The following is a 20536-nucleotide window of genomic DNA, read 5'->3' on the forward strand; positions in this document are numbered from 1 at the left end:
CTGTTCCACTTCATCTGTTTTCTTTTCTTCCATGTTCCCCAGCTTCACTCTGATACATTTGGTCTAATTGCAATGCTTATCTTTGAACTGCTTTTTAAATGACCCCTCGTTAGGGCTATTTAACACTAATGGGCCCTCCTCTGTCGTGAAAACTTTTCTCCGCCAAACTCCAGTTCTTATGAGAAGAGCGCAGCTGTATGATAAAGGCTTCATTAAAAGATTCCTTAATAGAACTAACTGCCTTTCCTTGACTGCATAATCAACGGCTAATGAAATTGTCTTGGTAACAAGAGCTAGAGTGTATTACATCCTCTCTTGAGACTAAGTGGAAAGACAATTGTGTCAGCCTGAGAAGACGATTGATTGTTCACAGTTTGAATTTGATTGTTCTTAAGGGGAACTAAACAAGAGATCATCTCCAGCTTCTCTAAGTGGATTTTATTATCTTGGAAAGTTACTGTTTTGCTTTCCACAGAAGCCAAGCATATAAATATCATGCTTTGTTGCCCAAGAATCAAAGGGAGTCTCAGTATCTTTGTAGTATCCTAAATGATACAGTTTAAAGAGTACCTGGATGACTCCACATGCACCTCTCAAGGTAGATGTAGATTAAGACATTTCATTGCACATCTTCAAAAGCTCTTTTGTTTTTTTAACTGCAGGAGGAAACCCTCGAGGAAGGTTTGCTCTGGGCCTGGTGCAAAGTGAGTGGAAGGTCTATGTGAAGAGGCCTCTAGACAGAGAAGAACAGGACATTTACTTTCTCAATATCACTGCCACTGATGGGCTTTTTGTCACACAGGCCATGGTGGAAGTGAGCGTCAGTGATGTGAATGACAATAGCCCAGTGTGTGATCAGGTGAGATTTGGGGATAGGGTTCTGCTTTTACTCTGCTTCTCCAAAATTAAATAAAAACCCATTTCACTTTTCTTCTTAAGGCCAGGCAAACTTCTGCTCTTTTCTGCAATTGGGTATCAGTATAAGAGGGTAGGAGGTGAAATTTAGGAAGAAATATTGAAAACATGAAAAAAGTATAGGTAGCAAGATCAGATACCTAATTTTGTACCCTGCCCCCACCAAAAAAAAAAAAAAAAAAAGAAAACCAATGTCTTAAATAATTTTTTGAGTAATTCATAAAGGACTTTAGGACTTATTCTGTTTAAATCACTGATATCATAAAAGAGAAATGGACCACTCTACAGGATGTTAACTTGTTTATATAAGTTTACACATTTGGTTAGTGGCAATGTTGGTGCTGAACACTGGTCTCCAGGCTCCTTATGAAGTGGCCTTTCTACTACTATATAAAATATAATGCCATTGCAAGGCACAAGTACTAGATTTTATTTTCTCTCATACTGAAATTAAATCACTATTTATTCTTTTCTATCATGTGGACCAAGAGCCAATATTGGTGTCCTACAGATTAGAAAAGTACTGCAAATAGATTTAATCTCTCATACTAATGCCAAATGCTGGTAGTGGCTCTTTAAAGAGTTGAAGAGAATTCCTAGGACTTACTGGGGCTCAAGAGAAAAACAGACAACCATAGTCAATGTGTGGTGTGTGTTATGGTTCCGCAAGAGTGGGGATGTTCTTCTGTTTTCTTTGCCATGGTACTCTTAGTGCCTAGAATGGTACATATAGTGGATGCTCAATAAATATTTGTTAAATGAATAAGCATGGGAGTGGAAGAGCAGCAGATATACTGTGTTTCATAATATATTGGAATATGTTTCTGTAGTGAAGGAAAAAAATAACAAAAGCTAAATTATATAAATGAATTTTTAAAGAAATCCTATATAATGCTAAATATGGCAATTGCCCCCACAAATACTAATGATTTTATTACCTTTCTTCACCTTTGTCCAGGTTGCATATACAGCATTACTTCCTGAAGACATTCCATCAAATAAAATCATCCTAAAAGTCAGTGCAAAGGATGCTGATATTGGATCCAATGGAGATATACGATACTCACTCTATGGATCTGGAAACAGTGAATTTTTTCTAGATCCAGAAAGTGGTAAGCTAAAATTTATTCTTGAGATAAATGTCATTGTTAATTCATGAGAGAGGTTAAACTTATGTGGTCTCATCACTAGTAAATAGTTAGTAGTATACTTACTCTTATAGGGATGGAGGGAAATTTTCCCTTCCATCCTTTCTGAATGTTTGCTGAAATGAACTGACCACAGACAGATTAACAGGAGAAAAGGCATATGGATTTACTTATGTGAACGTGGGTACCACAGCCCCAAAAATAAGAGACCCAAAGAAAAGCCGGATGGTTAAGGCTGTTGTTAGGGGAGAGGGAAGTTGGGGGACTGTAGGCAATTTTAGAGGAGTAGTCAATGATTTTTAGGAGAAATGAATAATCTGGAGGGCATCCATTATTTTGTAAATAATTCTCCTAGGAAACTCAATGGAACTGGAAAATGTGGGGAGGTGACGGATTGAACTGACTGTGAACAAATGTTATCTAGTTATGCAGATAAAGTCTCCCAGTTAATCTCTAGGAGCTTCCCTCAGAAGAAGAGACGAAAAATCTGTCTGGACATGGTGATGACTTTTAGTCTCTTTTCTCTTCTCTGGTGGTGAATCTTTCCCAGTTATTTGATGAGATTTCTATGGAGGGGGATCTTAAGACAAATGCATTTCTTTTGGAAAGAACTTTTCTTAGTCAGATGAGGAAATTTCAAAGAGAGTCTTCACCTGCACTTGAGAGAGATGAGGGAAATAAGAGAAAGTTTGAAAGTTCTTGGTTCTAAGGCAGCTTTAAGGCCTTCCAAATTTTTTTTAATTCAAGGTGGTCAGCATGTCAAAGCACCATACTTTGGGGTATCATTCTCTGTACCCCAAGAATATGATGCTCAGTATCTTGGGCTCTAAGAAATTGTAGGTGCATATCCAAATATGGGTACTCTGGACCACAGAAACTTTTTATTTCCTTTGTAAAACTTGCCCAGACTTTACCTACATTTATTAGCATCAAGTAAGCGGACATCTCTGTTTGCTTCTCTTGTTTCTCGTATCTGTAAGTTTTAAGGTATATGCTCGTAACAGGTATAAATGAAGTTATATCACAAATGCAGGTTGCCACGAAAACCAGACAGCAATTTATAGGAAGGAGAATTTTTCTCACTTTGAAATGTCTTTAGGGTCCCTTTCTGGTTCTTATTAACACAGTTGTCTAGTTTTTATTAAACTTTCTTGCCTAGTTTCTCCAAACCTATGAGCCCTCAGATTTGCTTGGTTGTATATTCAAGTAAAATTGACAAGGTGCAAGGTTATGTAAGCTAAAGGCAGATGCCTGCATTGAAGGCCAGAGCTAATGGAAAAACCTTTTATATGGTGGCAAATTATTTTAGTTTTGTAGATTAGATGACCCATCCAATGACATTTTAAATTTAAGCGTAAAGATTGGCTGGCTTGCATATTTTCAGTGTTGTGTTGGTTCCAGTGAACAATAACTGACTATTGAGTCTCCAGAAAGGTAGTGGCTCCTCCCTGCCCCACTCTCATAAGAGGTTGCATCCTACAAGGAAGCACTGACTTAGCTACATGGGAATATACTACTCAGCTATATGGGCCTGGTGATTATTTATTCAAAAGGTAACATTTATTGAGTAGCCAGTAGACATAAAAGTACTTTATGGGATATTTGTGGTAGACTCCAAGATAAACAAAATAAATCATGCCCAGGGGATATTGTAATCCAGTAGGGAAGACAGGCAAGTTAACCAATAATAAGAATCATGAAAGGCACAATGAAATGAGTGTTCAGGAGAAACATAAGGGGAGCTATATCTGGGCACAGATGAAGATGTAACTAATATTCTGATAAGAGGAAAAAGGAAACTGCTTAAAGGAAGAACTAGCATTTGAACTGAGCCAGGATTCTCAGTGGCTTAAACAGGACACTGCAAGTTATAGGAACAGCATGAGCAGAGAGCATAGCGCATCCAGGTAATGTCATATACAAAAGTGGAGGGAAAACTACTTTAGGCCAGATTGTGGAGTGTCTTGAACGTCCCAATGAAAAGCCCTGGATGCTTTTTGAGTAGGAGAGGGAAATGACCCAACCTGTATCTGAGAACTGGCTGGCCATAGCCAGGAAGCTAAAAGATGAACTGCCTTAATAAATATAGGTAGCTTTGGCCAGCACGGTGGCTCACACCTGTAATCCCCGCACTTTGGGAAGCCGAGGTGGGTGGATCACGAAGTCAGGAGATCAAGACCATCCTGGTTAACACGGTGAAACCCCGTCTCCACTAAAAATACAAAAAAATTAGCCAGGCATGGTGGCGGGCACCTGTAGTCCCAGCTACTTGGGAGGCTGAGGCAGGAGAATGGCATGAACCCAGGAGGCAGAGCTTGCAGTGAGCCGAGATCATGCCACTGCACTCCAGCCTGGGCAACAGAGCAAGACTCAGTTTCAAAATAAATAAATAAATAAATAAATAAATAAATAAATAAATAAATATAGGTAGCTTCATCCAAATAATATCTACAAATTTTATTTAAGAGTGATAACATTTCGTGAGTCACACTTTCCACCAAATAACATTTATTCAGGTTTGTCACTGTGCTTGTTGTCATTATCTTACGAAACTTAAACAACAAAAATATCTCCACAAAAGCTGGTTTCCAGCACCAATGCAGCTATTCCAGTGGTTAAAATACAGACATAACATTACTCCATGCGGGATGCTAAGGAACTGCTTTTCCATGCTCCTCAAGTTTTCTCCAACTTGACTCCTCCCGAAGCATTGTCAGGCCCTTCCACAATCCAGCAAGTTAAGGGTTAACCCTTACACAATAGGGGTCCTTCAAGACCCTGCCCCACTAAAGCCAGCTTCTGTTTTCATTACCTGTTTTCCTGTAAATGATAGAGCAAAAAGTTGAGTATCTGGAGGCAAAGAGACTGCCTTTCTGGGTCTATGGGTTGTTGACAATATTGACCATCAGAGAACTAGATATACCAGTCCATTCTCTGTGTGTTTTCTGGACATATAGCAGAAATCCAGAGACTGATCTCCAGAGTAGATCTTGAGAGGTTTAAAGAGATTTGAAGCTTCTCCGTGTAGCCAAAAGAAAGAGCCCCTTATACCAGCAGTTTCAAAAAGGGATTAATTAATTTGAAGGTCACACAGCTTCAAATGTTTTGTTTTTGCATCTAGAATCCCATACATTTTTCCCTGACACATAAACTGTTGAATTTGCTACATTTTTAAAGTATGGGACACTTGGGCCAAATGATGTTAGTCCTTCCTATGTTGAGAATTGTTTGTATAATTGGTCCTCTGCTCTCCAAAGAAAGACAGTTTTTAAAAACTCAGACCAATCATGCTGCCATTTATTTTCACAGGCGAGTTAAAAACCTTGGCTCTGTTGGACCGGGAGAGGATCCCCGTGTACAGCCTGATGGCCAAGGCCACTGACGGGGGTGGCAGGTTCTGTCAGTCCAACATCCACCTAATCCTGGAGGATGTGAATGATAACCCCCCTGTGTTTTCTTCTGACCACTACAACACCTGTGTCTATGAGAACACAGCCACCAAGGCTCTGTTGACCAGAGTTCAAGCCGTGGACCCCGACATTGGTAAGTCAGTTGCAGGCATCTCCCTGTCACACAGTGGACACTTTGTCTTCAGGTGCTGCCATTCCTTTAGTTTTATAAGAACCTTAATCAACCCCCTTGGTTCTTTACCACGAGAACATGTACATTAAACCCCATTTCAGCTATTCAGCTGATACACTTCATATGCATGAGAAAAGTCTGCAAGTTGGCCCTCCTCTTTCTCGAGTTTGAAGAAGAGATACTAAGAAGTCTTTTACCTTTTAGCAAAGGAGTTTGGGTTGGTTTGTTTGGGTTTTGTTTTGTTGTTTTTAGATTTTGACCTTTTGAATAAAAATGATAGATTTCCTCACTGTCTTTTCCTCCTAAACATAGTCAAAAGGCTATGTTGTGAAGCAAGGAGAATTTGATTTGTTTCCATTTCTATGAAGAACTCGGTCACATGCTTTAGCTGAAATATGACAATCTCGATTTAATATAGTGCCCCATAGTGCAAAGACTAATTACTAAATGTGCTGCCAGTCCAACGTGGATTTTTTAAACTGCCATTTTCCAAAGCATTTTTGTCACATATAAACTGACATTGTTTGACAGAGTGGGGGTGGGGGAGATAAGGAATTAGAATTGAAAGTTGCTAATAAAGTTTATGCTCAGATCCACTTTACATAATGAGATGGTGAGTTAGAAAAGACTGGAGTTAATTGCTAGGTAGACCTTCTGAGAATGCATAAGTTATTGAGGTGACTGCATGATGGAATATAAATACAAAAGGGCATATAGACAGCCTCTCGGTTGTGCATTTTAAGAGCTGTAAATCAGAGTACTAGGAAATGATGAGGTGTGTCTGCTATGCTAAACAGGCCTTTATATAATTCAGTGTCATATTGCTTAATTCTGAATTGAAAGAAAAATTATTGGACTAACGGAAAAGTAAATACATGATAATTAGTTGAAAACAAACGTAGAGCCTGGGGTCTCTGCATATTTTCCCTTAGAGAAATTAGTGGCTACAATTTGAATTATTGCTGTTACCTCATTAGCATAATTTTCAAGGCTGAGAACCAACCCTTTAAAAGTCTACATATTAAAGAGCTTTGTGAAAAATGGTAAACAAGAAAGACCTCTTACTGATATATATTTATGTAATACCTACAAATAGTCTCTTTTTTAAAGGAGGATTAGAAAACATTCTCTGGACTCTTATTAGCAGATGACTTTGGGGAAAGAGAACAGAATTAATGGAAATGAAGCACTTAATCATTTTAAATTTGATTTTGAGAATGTATAATTAGGCCATAGATGATATTTTAAAAGCTGAAAGATTGGAATTTTTCTCCACACTCCATGAAGGAATTGAGTGTACCCAGGCTACTAGACTGGACATGGACGTCTGATTAGTGCACATGGTGTTTTTTGAAACATGAGGGGGTGGAGTGGGGTGTTACTGACTCACAGACGGTGTGCTTGGAGCTGTTTTGCAAGTTGTGAAGAACATGCTATGTCCTCCTTTCACTTCTTTTGAGTCAGATGGCCAGGTTGGGAGTTGGGGAGGAAGGAATGTCTAGATTCTGGGCATTTAACAGGGCAGAGATGATAAAGACTTTAAGGAACCAAAACTGGAATGAGGATCTTACCAGTACCTTGATCTACTCATTTTTTGATAATGAGTAAGAGCTTATATTCAAAGCTTCAAATAGAGACAGAGATTATAGGGGTGCTGCTGGCATCTATGTATAAAGTATAGTCACCAGGCCATTGCATCAGCCACAGGAAAACTGTGGCATAAGATACCAGATTTTAGTTCATTTTCTCAGTTTTTGTAGATTTCTTTTAGCTTTAAAATGTAAAAGAACTAAGACAGCTGAGGAAGAACCAATGAATATTTCTAACAACACAGACTGAGCACCTACTGTGCCTTAGCCAGCATACTGACGAAGTGGTTGTGAAGGTCTTGGTCAGAGTAGACAGGAGATTCCAGTTGCAGCAGCGTCAGTCTGAGCTGCAATCAAATGAATGCGGACATTCTTCAGAATCCCTGGGTATCAATGATTGGTACACTAATTTTCATTAGCGGCCTGATCAGAACACTTACTGCCTCAAAAGTGACCATTTCTCCATTTCCTAAGAGATTACAAACCAGTGTGAGCTGTGCACTAAGATTACCAGGTTGTTGAAGGTAGAATTTATCTAGGAGCCAAACTGAACCTCTGTCTGGAAGCTGAGTTTGCACATCAATAGCCATTGCACACAAATCTGCCTTTCTAGTTTGGCCTCTATACTGTTCAAAAGAGAGGCCGAAGTGGGCGGATCACGAGGTCAGGAGTTCGTGACCAGCCTGGCCAATATGGTGAAACCCCGTCTCTACTAAAAATACAAAAATTAGCCAGGCATGGTGGTACTATGCCTGTAGTCCCAGCTACTCGGGAAGCTGAGGCAGAAGAATTGCTTGAACCCGGGAGGCGGAGGTTGCAATGAGCCAATATTGTGCCAGTGTGCTCCAGCCTGGGCAACAGAGTGAGACTCCATCTCAAAAAAAAAAAGAAAGAAGGAAACAAGGAAAGAAAAAAAAATTTATAATAGCTGTTAATATTTAAAAGTCAGAATTTTATTAGAAATTTAGATTTCCAGCATTTTATAAAAACAACAGCACTCAGAAGACCCTGCAATTCCAGGTACACAGGTCCCACATGGCAGGAGCTAAAGAGCAACTGCATCCTTGACACTGGCCACAGCACTAACCTTGCCTCCTGCTAGCCACTTTACTTGCTTATTGATATGGTTTGGCTGTGACCCCACCCAAATCATATCTTGAATTGTAGTTTCCATAATCCCCATGTGTCATGGGAGACACCTGGTGGGAGGTAATTTAATCATGGGGGCGGTTATCCTCATGCTGTTCTCATGATAGTGAGTGAGTTCTCATGAGACCTGATGGTTTTATGAGGGGCTTTTCCCCCTTTTGTTTGGCACTTCCCCTTTCTGCCATCATGTGAAAAAGGATGTGTTTGCTTCCCTTTGACCTTCTGCTGTGATTGTAAGTTTCCTGAGGCCTCTCTAGCCATGCAGAACTGTGAGTCAATTAAACCTTTTCCCTTTATAAATTACCCAGTCTCCGGTATATCTTTATTAGCAGCATGAGAACGGACTAATACACTTGTGTTACCTCCTGACCTCGTTTGCAGATCCTTCTCTAGTATGACAAGGAAAGGTCTTATTTTTAAGCTTTTTATTTTGAAATAATTACAGGTTCACAGGAAGTTGCAAAATAATATATAGGGAAGTCAAGTGCCCCTTCACCCAGCCCTTCTCCCACTGGTAACATCTTGCTTAACTATAGTATACCATCAGAGCTAGGAAATTGACCTTGGTACAATCCACAGAGTTTATTCAAATTTCAGGGTGTTTGCGTGTGTATATTTCTATGCAATGTTATCACCTGTGCAGCTTCATTTAAGTACCACATTCATACATCACACGCCTCCCACTTGCTGCCCCTTTGGAGCCACACCCACCCACTCCCTGCACCTGCTTCCCAATCCCTAACCGCTGACAACCACTGACTTCCATATCTATAATTCTCTTATTTCAAAAATGCTATTTAAGTTAAATTATATAGTTTGTAACCTTTTGAGATTGGTCTTATTTTTTCACTCAGCATAATTCTCTTAAGATTCATCCAAGTTGTCTAACTGGTTTTTGATCCTGCTGAAGATCATTGGCTACATTTGTGTAAATGACAGGCATATTTGATTCATGAAACTTCTTTGGTTAAGCACATTGCTTTACCAGAAGTTGTAAATTATTCCACCAGTGCTATGATCTGAAATTTGTGTCCCTCTAAAATTCATACATTGGAACCTAATTCCTCATGTGTCCATATTAAGAGATGCATCCTTTGGGAGGTGATTAGGTCCTGAGGGCTCTTCAGTGCCCTTATAAAAGAGGCTTGAGGGAGCCTGTTCTTCTCTTCTGTCATGCAAGAACATCTAGTGTCTGGTGGAGGCCCATTTCAAATAGAACGTGCCCCCACCAACACCAAATCTGCTGGTGCCTTGATCTTGGACTTCCCAGCCTCCAGAACTATGAGCAATAAATTTCTGTTGTTTATAAATTACCAAGTCTCAGGTATTTTTTATAGCCCAAACAGATTAAGACAGCCAGCAATTGACTACAAAATATACCGTTCATTATGAATTGCAGAGAAAAGACAAGGATATAATCTGAATCTGACTCTGTGACTTGCTAAACCTTCATATCCTGATTTAAGAAATTTAAAATATATTATTGCTTTTAGCCAAACAACTCTTTTTCTATGAATCACTTATAATGAACTAACATTATTGTTAGAGTCATTGCCTGGGTCAGGAATAAAATAAAAACAGAAGAGGACAAGATAATTTTACACCCGTTTTATGAGTTCTAAGAAATGCCGTGGCAACTCTCTAGATTTTAGCATGAAGTTCTTAGTTTTCCTGTCAATTGGAAATATCTTTGCTCCCATAAAGTGCTGACATGACTTCATGACCCAACATTTATAAAAAAAGGGAAGTTAAAGGGTGAATAGTAGTAAAATGAATAGTTGTTAAAGGGAACATACATACCGTTAATAACACATGGACACAGGGAGGGGAACATTACACACTGGGGCCTGTTGGAGTGTAGGGGACAAGGGGAGGAAGAACATCAGGACAAATACCTAATGCATGTGGGAATTGAAACCTAGATGATGGGTTGATAGGTGCAGCAAACCACCATGGCACATATATACCTGTGTAACAAACCTACACGTTCTGCACATGTATCCCAGAACTTAAAGTAAAATTTTAAAAAAGCAAATTTCCCAGAATGAATAGGATTTCCACAGTCAGGGGTAGGAACGCATTCAGGAAGATAGGAGCCAGGAAGTTGGGAAAGCGTGGACCCAACTAAATAGTTGAGAGAACATCATGTAGTCCAGGAGGGAGGAGAGATTAATGAGATAGGAAAAGTAGACCGGGCCTGATTGTGGTTGTTTGTGAAGGCCACTTAAACAGATGGAAATGAACCATTGAGCACATTTGAGAAAAGAAATAATGAATTTGGAGTTTGGGGGATGCTAATCTGATAGGAGCCTCTGAAATGAATTGGAACAAGGAAAACCAGGGACTAGGAAAGCTCCTAGGAGTGTATTAAGAAAAACAATAAGGGCCAAAATGAGAGTGGTGGCTTTGAGATTTAAAAATAAGGAGCTGGTGGGCTGGGCACGGTGGCTCACACCTGTAATCCCAGCACTTTGGGAGGCTGAGGAGGGCAGATCACAAGGTCAGGAGATCGAGACCATCCTGGCTAACACAGTGAAACCCTGTCTCTACTAAAAATACAAAAAATTCGCCGGACGTGGCAGTGGGCACCTGTAGTCCCAGCTACTTGGGAGGCTGAGGCAGGAGAATGGCGTGAACCCAGAAGGCAGAGCTTGCTGTGAGCAGAGATCGCGCCACCGCACTCCAGCCTGGGAGACAGAGCGAGACTCCATCTCAAAAAAAAACCAAGTAAATAAATAAATAAGGAGCTGGTGAAAGCCAGATTGAGATTTCAGATGTGAAATCTGTAGATTTTGTCAACTGACTATACTGAATGCAAGGTAGGCTATTTAGTCAAAATTTCAAACATGGGCACCAGGTGAAGGTGCTGCATGAGCAGAAGTAGCATAGACGGTCAACAGTACCACCTGGCATGGAGAGGAAGATGAAACATGGGGACACATTGGGAATTCAAGTGTGAACCTCCAGAAGGAAGTCAGGAATAAAGACATGTTTGCTCATCGTGACAGTCTTGCCTTCAAGGGGTTTACAGTCATAGGGAGAAACAGGCCTGCACAACAAGATTCCAAGAAAACGATGAGGAATGTGGTAATAAAGTCACATCTGTAAAACTAATGATTTTGTAAGGATTGGTCAGATAGCACATGTAAAATGCTACATAGGTCCATGTGGGAACATTACAATGTAAGCAATGAATTTTCAACTGGGACAACTCAGGAAGGATTCACCAAATGGTATTAGCACTTACCAAAATGCTAAGAGTTGGGACTTGAACTTGGATGGAGAGAGATAGACAGAGGAGCGAGACAGAGAGACAGATAGATGGAGAGATGAGTGTTAGCCAGGACAGGCTTGGCAAGACTGAGATCATTTGTAGGAAGTCTCAGTGGCTTAGCAAAGCAAAAGCTTATTTCTTGCCCAGGTGAAGTACAGGTCAGTGCAAGACTATCTAGTGACTCAGAAATCTGGTCCCTCCATCCTGTCAACTCCACCTTCTGACCTTTGGCTTCCAAGGTCACAGCAGAGGGGAAGAGAGAGATGAAGGCAGCATGCCAGCTGTCAGCTGCCTCAGCCTGGGAGACACCACGTCACTCCACCACTATCCACTGCCCAGAAGGAGTCCCTCAGGCTGGCCCACATGCACAGGAGCAGGGACACATAGGGGAGGCCCGGGGAGACTTGGTGAGCACTCATTACCTCTGCTGCAATGATGAAAGCAGGAAAGAACAACTGCCACAGTGGGTCCCAAAGAGGTCGGAGAAGGTGACATCACTCATGAGCAGGGAAAGTTAGCCTCAGGGGTGTAGAGGGACCACTTGGCTTTAGAAGTAAAAGGAAAGAGCTGGGTGTGGTGGCTCATGCCTGTAATCCCAGCACTTTGGGAGGCGGAGGCAGGCAGATTACTTCAGGTCAGTAGTTCAAGACCAGCCTGACCAACATGGTAAAACCCCATCTCTACTTAAAATACAAAAATTAGCCAGGTGTGGTGACGTGCGCCTGTAATCCCAGCTACTCGGGAGGCTGAGGCAGGAGAATCACTTGAGCCGAGGAGGTGGAGGTTGCAGTGAGCCGAGATCACCCCACTGCATTCCAGCCCGGGTGACAGAGTGAGACTCCATCTCAAAAAAAATAAAAACAAAAATAAAAAAGAAGTAAAAGGAAAGAGAGAGGCAGAAAAGGAAGATTGAAACACAAAGGAAGATGCTCAAAGGGAGATGCTAAGGAAACCCACTGAGAGGCACACACCTGCCCTCGGATGTCTCTGTACAGGAAGTGGACTGCCATCTGAGATAAGCAGGGCAGCAACTGGGCTGAGTGCCCTGAGGAGATGCAGGAGTTTGTTTCAGGGTGAGGGGAAAGGTGAGCGGGAGTCAGTAAGAAATGAAGAAGAGAACATCTCATCCAGTGAGGGCTCTGTAGGTGCCAGATTATTTAATACATGAATGGGCAGTGGTCCCAATCAGTAAATTGCATTAATAGAAAATATGAAAAATTCTGAGTCTTCCAGAATACTGCCTTTCCCCTAAAGTTAATAGTTTGATCCTCATATTAACAGAAAATTGGAAAGACACTAAGAGAACTTATCTTTTGATAGAGCTTCCCTGTTTTGCCCCGAGTGTGTGTCTCAGCTGTCCTCAGCTTCCTCCATTTTGTGCTGGCATTCACTATAATGGTGTAAGCTTGCTGTCTATGTTGGGAATTTGTTTAGTGAGTATTTCATGAGAGAGATAGCATCTTGAACCCTGCACTTTGCTCTCAGAGGGAAGATACTGGAATGAACTGGGTTTTCCAAAGCATAGCTCTTTTCAGAGGAAGTACAGGGCTGGCCCAGGGTCATGGGGCACCATTTGCCCTGACAGCATAGCTCCTTATGAAGGAGGAATGTATTTATTTGAGAGGAATGTGCGTGAAAGTGACCACTAACGATTGTTAGATGGAGATTTTTCTGACCAAACCACCTTCAGTGAATCTCTCCAGTGGTTTTCCTGCCTCTTCTGACCCATCTCACCTTTTTTGTCTGCCACTTTTTGAGAGCCATTAACCGAGACTTAGGAAGAAAAGCTTGGAGGTGACAAAAGTCCACTGGAAATGTGGACGAGATGCTGCAACTCTAGTGGAAAAGCATCTCACATGCCCTGGGTTCTCAGTTTCCTGTATCTTCTTGGGACAGAGTCTGAGGAAGTGTTGCTCAAACCAATCTGTAAGAATCCAAAATGCTTTTCTATACCTGCAGCCCTAGATACTCCACTTTAAATTTGATAGCCAAAGCAAAGTTCCAACTCCCTGTGATGGTGTTTGATGTCAAATCTTCTATCGTCAGCCTTGTGATCTCCCGAAGGAAAACAAACAAGGAAAACAATATACATTCAGCATTTACTCTCTAAAACTCCAGTCTATAAGGGACTTGACTAAATATACTACCTTTGCACTGTGCCTCAAAAGCAAAAGAGAAAAAAAGGCACATCTGACAGAAGAGGTGAATCCTGAAGCATCCTTTTTCACTGGCATCAGTATGTGAGTGTGTGGGACAGAGAGAAGGGGCAGTCTGTGGCATCTGGAAGCAACTGGCTCTGTCTGTGTCTTCCACAGTGGAGGCATGCAAACATCCTGCCATTTCTCCCTTTTAGGATTTTCTAAGTAGACAGCTTCCTCGCAGCCTCATCCCTCAGCTGAGACAGCACCCCTGGGTTTCTCCAGACCCTGGAGATCAGGTCACAGGGATATCCCCAAATGTACCCGAGAAACACATCTAGTAACTGGATTGATCAAGAGCTCACAAGAGCATGGGGAAAGCTCTGATGATTAGTGACCTGGGGCAAGTCTTCAGCTTCTCCGAGCCTTTAGTTTCTTCTTCTGTAATGTGAGAATGACAGTAATGTTCCCTTTGCCGACCTCAAAGCATCAGTGTGAGATTGGCCCAAGACTGAATGAAAAGCACTTTGAACTTGTAAGGCCACATTTTCCTTCTCTGGAGTTAGATCTCCCTGTTCTGAGCTCCTACGCATGTCCTGATTATCCTGACAGACAGCTGCATGCACGTTTCTTCTCTACTAGTCTTGAACCCTCCTAGGCAAGCTCAGTTACTTAATAAGAACTTTAAATGATAATCATAATATGGCTAATAACATCTGCTTTCAGAGCTTCTGCTCCACTTCAGGCACTGTGCCAAGTGCCTTAGATACATTATTCCCATTTCTCATAATAGCCCTGCAAGTTAGCGTACTTTTTCATTCTATTTAATATATGAATAAACTCTGAGGGGTTAAGTAACTTGCACTGAGCCACAGCTAGTTAGTAGCAGGGCTGCAGACATCATGATAAGGGCCACAGGAGGGTTGGTTAACAGACATTCAATTAACAGTGATGCTATAGTCAAGGGTAGGACAGTGGTACTCAAAAAGTCTGGACCAACAGTCTCAGTATCACCTGGGAGCTTGTGGAAAATGCAGTTTCTGAATGAGACTCTAGATCAGTGGTTCTCAAACTTCAGTGAGCATAAGAGCCACCTCGAGGGTGTATTTGAACAGATTGCTGGGTCCCTCCCCCAGAGTTTCTGACTCAGTAGGTCAGGGAAGGAACCTCCTGATAATTTGTGTTTCAGACTAGTTCCCAGGTGTTGTTGATGCTGCTGTTCCCAGAACCACACTTTGAATATCACTTGCTTAGGGATTCTTAATATTTTTGTGTCACAAATGCCTTAACAGTTTGGTAATACCTGTGGATCACCTCTCAGAATAATATTTTACATCTCATAAAATAAAATACAAAAAGTTACAAATAAAATAGTTTTGTCCAAGCATTTTTTAAGTTGTTGTATAGTAATGTGAATTTCTTTTTATATATTAAATAACAAAATCTAGTGCAGTAGGTCTAATAACTCCCATATTTCAAAGTAGTGGTAAGCAGAGGCAGGTACAACAACCATAAAATAATAAGAAAATATCTGATTTATACTGGTTACAAAACCACAGGTGCTGTTCATACCACAGTGACTTGTTGCCTACATTTATTATGGAATGTGACACTAAAGCCAGTTAGAGGTTACTGAAAATAAAGATGCCAATATTCCTCTGTTATGGTAGCAGCCTCTAAGATAACCCCAGTGATTCCCCACTTCCTGATATTCACACCCCTTCCCTTGAGAGTGGGCTGGACTTACTGACTCACATCTAATGAACAGGATATAGCAGAAGTGATGATATCACTTCAGAGATTAGGTTATAAGAAGACTGTGGCATCCATCTTGACAATGCTTTCTGTATTAGTCTGCTCAGACTGCCATAACGAAGTACCTGAGACTGGATGACTTAAACAACAAACATTTACTTTCTCACAGTTCTGGAGTCTGGGAATTTAAGTTCAGGGTGTCAGCATTGGTCAGGTTTTGTCCAGGGCTCTCTCCTTGGTTTGTAGACAGCTCCTTCTTGCAGTGTGTTCACATGGCCTTTCCTAGGTGCACCTGGGTATAGAGAGATCTGTCTTTCTTCTCTTCTTATGGGTCACTAATCCTATCACATTAGGACCCCACCCTTAAGACCTCATTTAACATTAATTACCTCCTAAAAGCCTTATCTCCAAAGCAGTCTCAGTGGAGATTAGGGCCTCAACATATGAATTTTGGGAGATCACAATTCAGTCTATAACACTCTTTCCTACTGTCTGCGGGATCACTTGCCCCAGGGGAAGACAGCTGTGGTATTGTGAGGCAGCCCTGAGAGAGGCTCACGTGGTGAGGGGTCAAGGTCTATCAACAACTGCTCTTGAAAATGGACCCACCCTCCAACCTCCATTTGAGCTTCCAGATGAGACTGCAGCCCTGCCTGACAGCTTGACCGCAACCTCAAGAGAAATGCTGAGCCATAGATAACCAGCTAAAAAATGCCTGGATTCTTGATCCATAGAAACCAGGAAATAATAAATATTTGTTGTGTTATGCTGTTAAGTTCTGGGGCAATTTAGCATGGAGCAAGAGAGAACTAGTATACTAATGCAAGTTCATGGGCATCTTCAAGTCTATCCACACATCCTTAAGATTCCCTGATCATAGCCATTATCTTTTCACAGGTTCTACTCTCCAAGGAACAAGGGCTCTTGTGCAGATCAATGGCAATTAAAACAGGGCCCACCTTGGGAAGGAGCAGTGCATCTGTGTTGGGAGCACAGCTATTTGACGTAGGCAGGGATGAGTGATGGTGGAAAGCTATTGGCTGCCCCTCGTTGCTATTCTCATGGATTCATGGGCCCTCCATGGGGCACTAGGTCCACTTCTTATGGAAACGCCATCCTATTAGATCTTAGGATGTTACCACTGAAAAGACCCTGAGACAAAATCCAGTCAAATCCTGAGGTCCAGAGACAAAGAGACTTTCCCAAGATGACTTAATTAGTGGCAAAGCTGGATTGTAAAGGAGGTTATCATCACCTCAGCCTAATGCTTTTCTCTATACTCCAGTAATTTCTACAAGAAAATGTTTTGAAAGAGATTGATTCCATTCTGATTTCAGCCTGTTTTCTCTTAAGTAGCATCTATTCTTTGTTTTTCCTACTGCCTTAGATATTGTTATGTCTAACCTGCATAGGTCAGTGATTTAATGTATTTTACCCCCTTCCCCAAAGCTGTTATTCTCCAAAGTGTTGAATCTTTGAAGGTGGCTAAGGGACTATTAAAATGTCAGTAAAAATTAAATAATCCTCCCTAAAGACTGAAAAACATGAGTCATTTTCTGGAGTACACTGTGGTCAAATCCTTTTGTCTGTCGTAGATATCAAAAATATCATCTTCTGTTTTAAGGCTTTCTCTAGAAAGCTCAAAAAACACACATGTGATCTTACCAGGGAATGAACAGATCTGGATGCTCCCACCTATAGATGGAGAAATTAAGGTTCAAAAAGGTTAAGTGGCCCCTCCCAAGGCATCTGTTAAATGGAGTGATCTGAGCAAAGGGCTGTGGGCTCCATAAACCCCTCCGTGAATTATTTACCTCCTACCAGTGTTAGGACACCTACAGTGTCTGCAACCAGATGCAGGGCCATGACACTCTACGATTTCTGTGTCAGAATCCTCTGGAGAGTTTTTAAAAATAAACAGGCTAAACAAACAAACAAGCAAGGGCTCCATCTCCAGAACCTGATTTAGAAAGTCTGGGAGAGAGCTGGACATTTTTTTTTCTCTGTAGTTGATTGTAATGCCTTTCCCTATTTAGAAGTTTTTGCCTTTGACGCACGTAAGTTCTTGTTATCATTACCCTTTTAAACATCCAGTTTCTTCCAAACAGGGATCAAAACACTAGCTGTCAAAGGAAACAGCTAATTCCTTCCAAAAAGGAGGTATCTTAAGCAAGTGTTTTAGCACAGTCCTCCATTAGCAGGGAATTCTGACCCGTAACAGTTGATCACAGTGGTTCTTTCGCAGAAGCTCCCTCACTTATGTGCTACCTCATTTGTAGACGCCACAGGTTGGTTAAAAAAAAAAAAAAAAAAAAAATAGCCTCTGAACTGCTAATTTGGATCAGTCTGGATCGAACACTCGGCAATGCAGAGGACGGATTTAAGGCAGTACTAATATAGCTAGGAAAATCTCCATCCACCCCTGGGCATTTTCTGCAGAAAATCCAAGGACCCCAAGCTTTGACTCCCTGCCTCTCCAGGGCATGTTGAGGCTTCGTGAAATGTGCTTATCAGCTTTGCTGCAGGATACATCCTACCACTTCACCTTGTGAAGCCTCCTTGACAGGCACGATTATGTTGTCCATCATCTGCTCGTAAGCTCTTTTAATAATTTCTCACATATTACAAAACACTTTCCACCCACGCATCCTCTCCACCTTGCTCCTTCCAATCTTTCTTTTTCTCTTTCTGCTAATTTATCCATTAACTTAGGCCCAGTTTCTAGTTTATGCTAACTATAATTGGTTGTAACACCTCTGGTAACTTGCAGTTGGCTCTGAAAATAGACAATTTCAGCTTCTACTGTTCTAAACTTAGGGATTTAACAATGCTGAACCATTTATCCTTCTCTGAGTATACCTTGCAATTTCAGAATTGTTAACTTCACACATGTTCTCACCATTTGTAATGCCCTTTCTTCCTGTCACTCTTCCACCTTATTTTGCTACTGACAACTCCTATCTTTCCTTCAGGACTCAATCCATTTGTTTTCTTCTCTGAGAAACTTCCCTTGACCACTCCTCTCCAACAATCAACTCTATACATGCTTGTCTCCTGAGAAATGAGAGCCGTTTGAGAGGACATAAGTGGTGGGAGCCATCCTTCTTTGTATCCCCAGTGCCTGCCATGCAGCAGGAGTTAAGTATTTCTTGGATGGATGAATGAATGGATCCAGTGGTCACACTTAGTGGCCCATATAGAAAACCCGTTGCATGATTGTTGGGTAGCTATCCAGCACAGACATTCCATGTACCAATAAACATGGAGTTTTGAGTATTTAGTTGATGAATTAGTTTACTTACACTTAATCATCCCAGGTGTAGCTTCATGCCAAGCCATAAATAGTTGAAAAAGTTTAACCCAGATAAGCTGCAGCTTTTTAGGTATCACAGAAGGTATAACTATAATCTCATCCAGCAATGGGACCAGTTTTATAGGTGTGCAGTCAAACAGAACTCCTTGCTTAGAAGGGCCCTGTGTTTCACTTAATGCTCTCCTCTGGCTTGTGTTGAGTGTCTTAATACTGTTTAAACAAGAGTCCCTGTATTTTTATTTTGCATGGGAGCCCACAATCATGTTGCTGCTCCTACCCAGCAGAGCTACAGCCAGCCCAATTGGCAAGTCCTCGACAGATTTTTGGTGCAGTCATCAGGGTTTCCTGGACTCTGTGACTGATGTTACCTTCTGTGTTTTTTGACTGCACAAAACCAAGGGGCTACTGACCCCAGGAGCTGGTATTCTGCCCATGGGAATGTGCCAGCTTTAGTCATCACCCAATGAAGAACTTTTAAAAGGCACTTAAAACAGAAGTAATTAGGGAGTCTATTTAAAATTAATTGCCAACTGAAAAAGTAATTGCTAATTCCATGGGCCTCTTCATGGCAACTTTCTGTTTTATTTCATATTATCCACAGGCATATTTCAAACAGAGGAAAAAGGAGCCATTAATTTAAGCTGTTTCATTGTAGTAGGATTTTATTTGCCTTCCACAGAGAATGAGAGAAGAATTTTAGGCTAGCCATTTTGTTTGCTTAATTTAAGTATGAAAATCATTTTTAAGGCTGGGTGTGGTGGCTCACCCCTGTAATCCCAACACTTTGGGAGGCCGAGGCGGGTTGATCACCTGAGGTCAGGAGTTTGAGACCAGCCTGGCCAACATAGTGAAACCCCATCTCTACTAAAAATACAAAAATTAGCCAGGCATGGTGGTGTGTGCCTGTAATCCCAGCTACTCCGGAGGCTGAGGCAGGAGAAACGCTTGAACCCAGGAGGCGGAGGTTGCAGTGAGCTGAGATCATGCCACTGCACTCCAGCCTGGGTGACAGAGTGAGACTCTGTCTCAAAACAAAAAAGAAAGAAAGAAAATCATTTTTAAATCACATTTCTTAAAATAACTTTATAATGAGACCTTGACAAAAGTGATTTTCTAAGTAAAGCCAGTGTCTTTCTGAAGACAAACTGTAATGGAGAATAGAAATATCCAGAAAAAGTAGCCTATACAATATGTATCTTTTCTGCAATTTTGAGTGGTATGGATGTTGACAATTAAACTGGCCTGCAAAATAAATTGAGTATTTGATTGCACTGCAAAATTGATATTAAAGAATTATTTCTCATGTACATAATTTTTATAATAGTTCTTTTATTTATTACAAACATGGTGTGTGTTTACAAACATGCTGTTAACCTAGAAGGGTAAACAAAAAAGAAAACAAGTCATTTTTAACCATGGTTACCACTTTGATAGAAATCCCTTCTGCCTTTTTTTTTCCACAAAACTAGGCTCATAAACTAGATATTATTTTGTAACTTGCTCTTTTGATTACCTGCAACTATATTTCTATGCCATTATATATTCTTTTACATCTCTATTGTGACATTGTACATAGTATTCTATATACATCATATGACCATGGGATGATAGATTCAACCAGTCCTCATTGTTGGAAAATTGGGTAGGTACCAGTTTTTTTCACAAATGCAAAC

The 20536-nt window shown here is 41.0% G+C and overlaps 1 protein-coding gene across 5 annotated transcripts in view; it reads left to right on the plus strand.

The window, feature by feature from the left end:
* FAT3 (FAT atypical cadherin 3) overlaps positions 1-20536 on the plus strand; it is a 676861-nt gene that overhangs the window by 584825 nt on the left and 71500 nt on the right. For all 5 annotated transcript variants that reach the window (XM_055356052.2, XM_055356051.2, XM_055356056.2 and 2 more), the window contains 3 exons: positions 663-859; positions 1874-2027; positions 5373-5606. In XM_055356052.2, the coding sequence (XP_055212027.2) occupies positions 663-859; positions 1874-2027; positions 5373-5606 (585 nt within the window). The remainder of the gene's footprint in view (positions 1-662; positions 860-1873; positions 2028-5372; positions 5607-20536) is intronic.

This window comes from Gorilla gorilla, chromosome 9 (genome assembly GCF_029281585.2).
Source record: "Gorilla gorilla gorilla isolate KB3781 chromosome 9, NHGRI_mGorGor1-v2.1_pri, whole genome shotgun sequence".
NCBI classification, from domain to species: domain Eukaryota; kingdom Metazoa; phylum Chordata; class Mammalia; order Primates; family Hominidae; genus Gorilla; species Gorilla gorilla.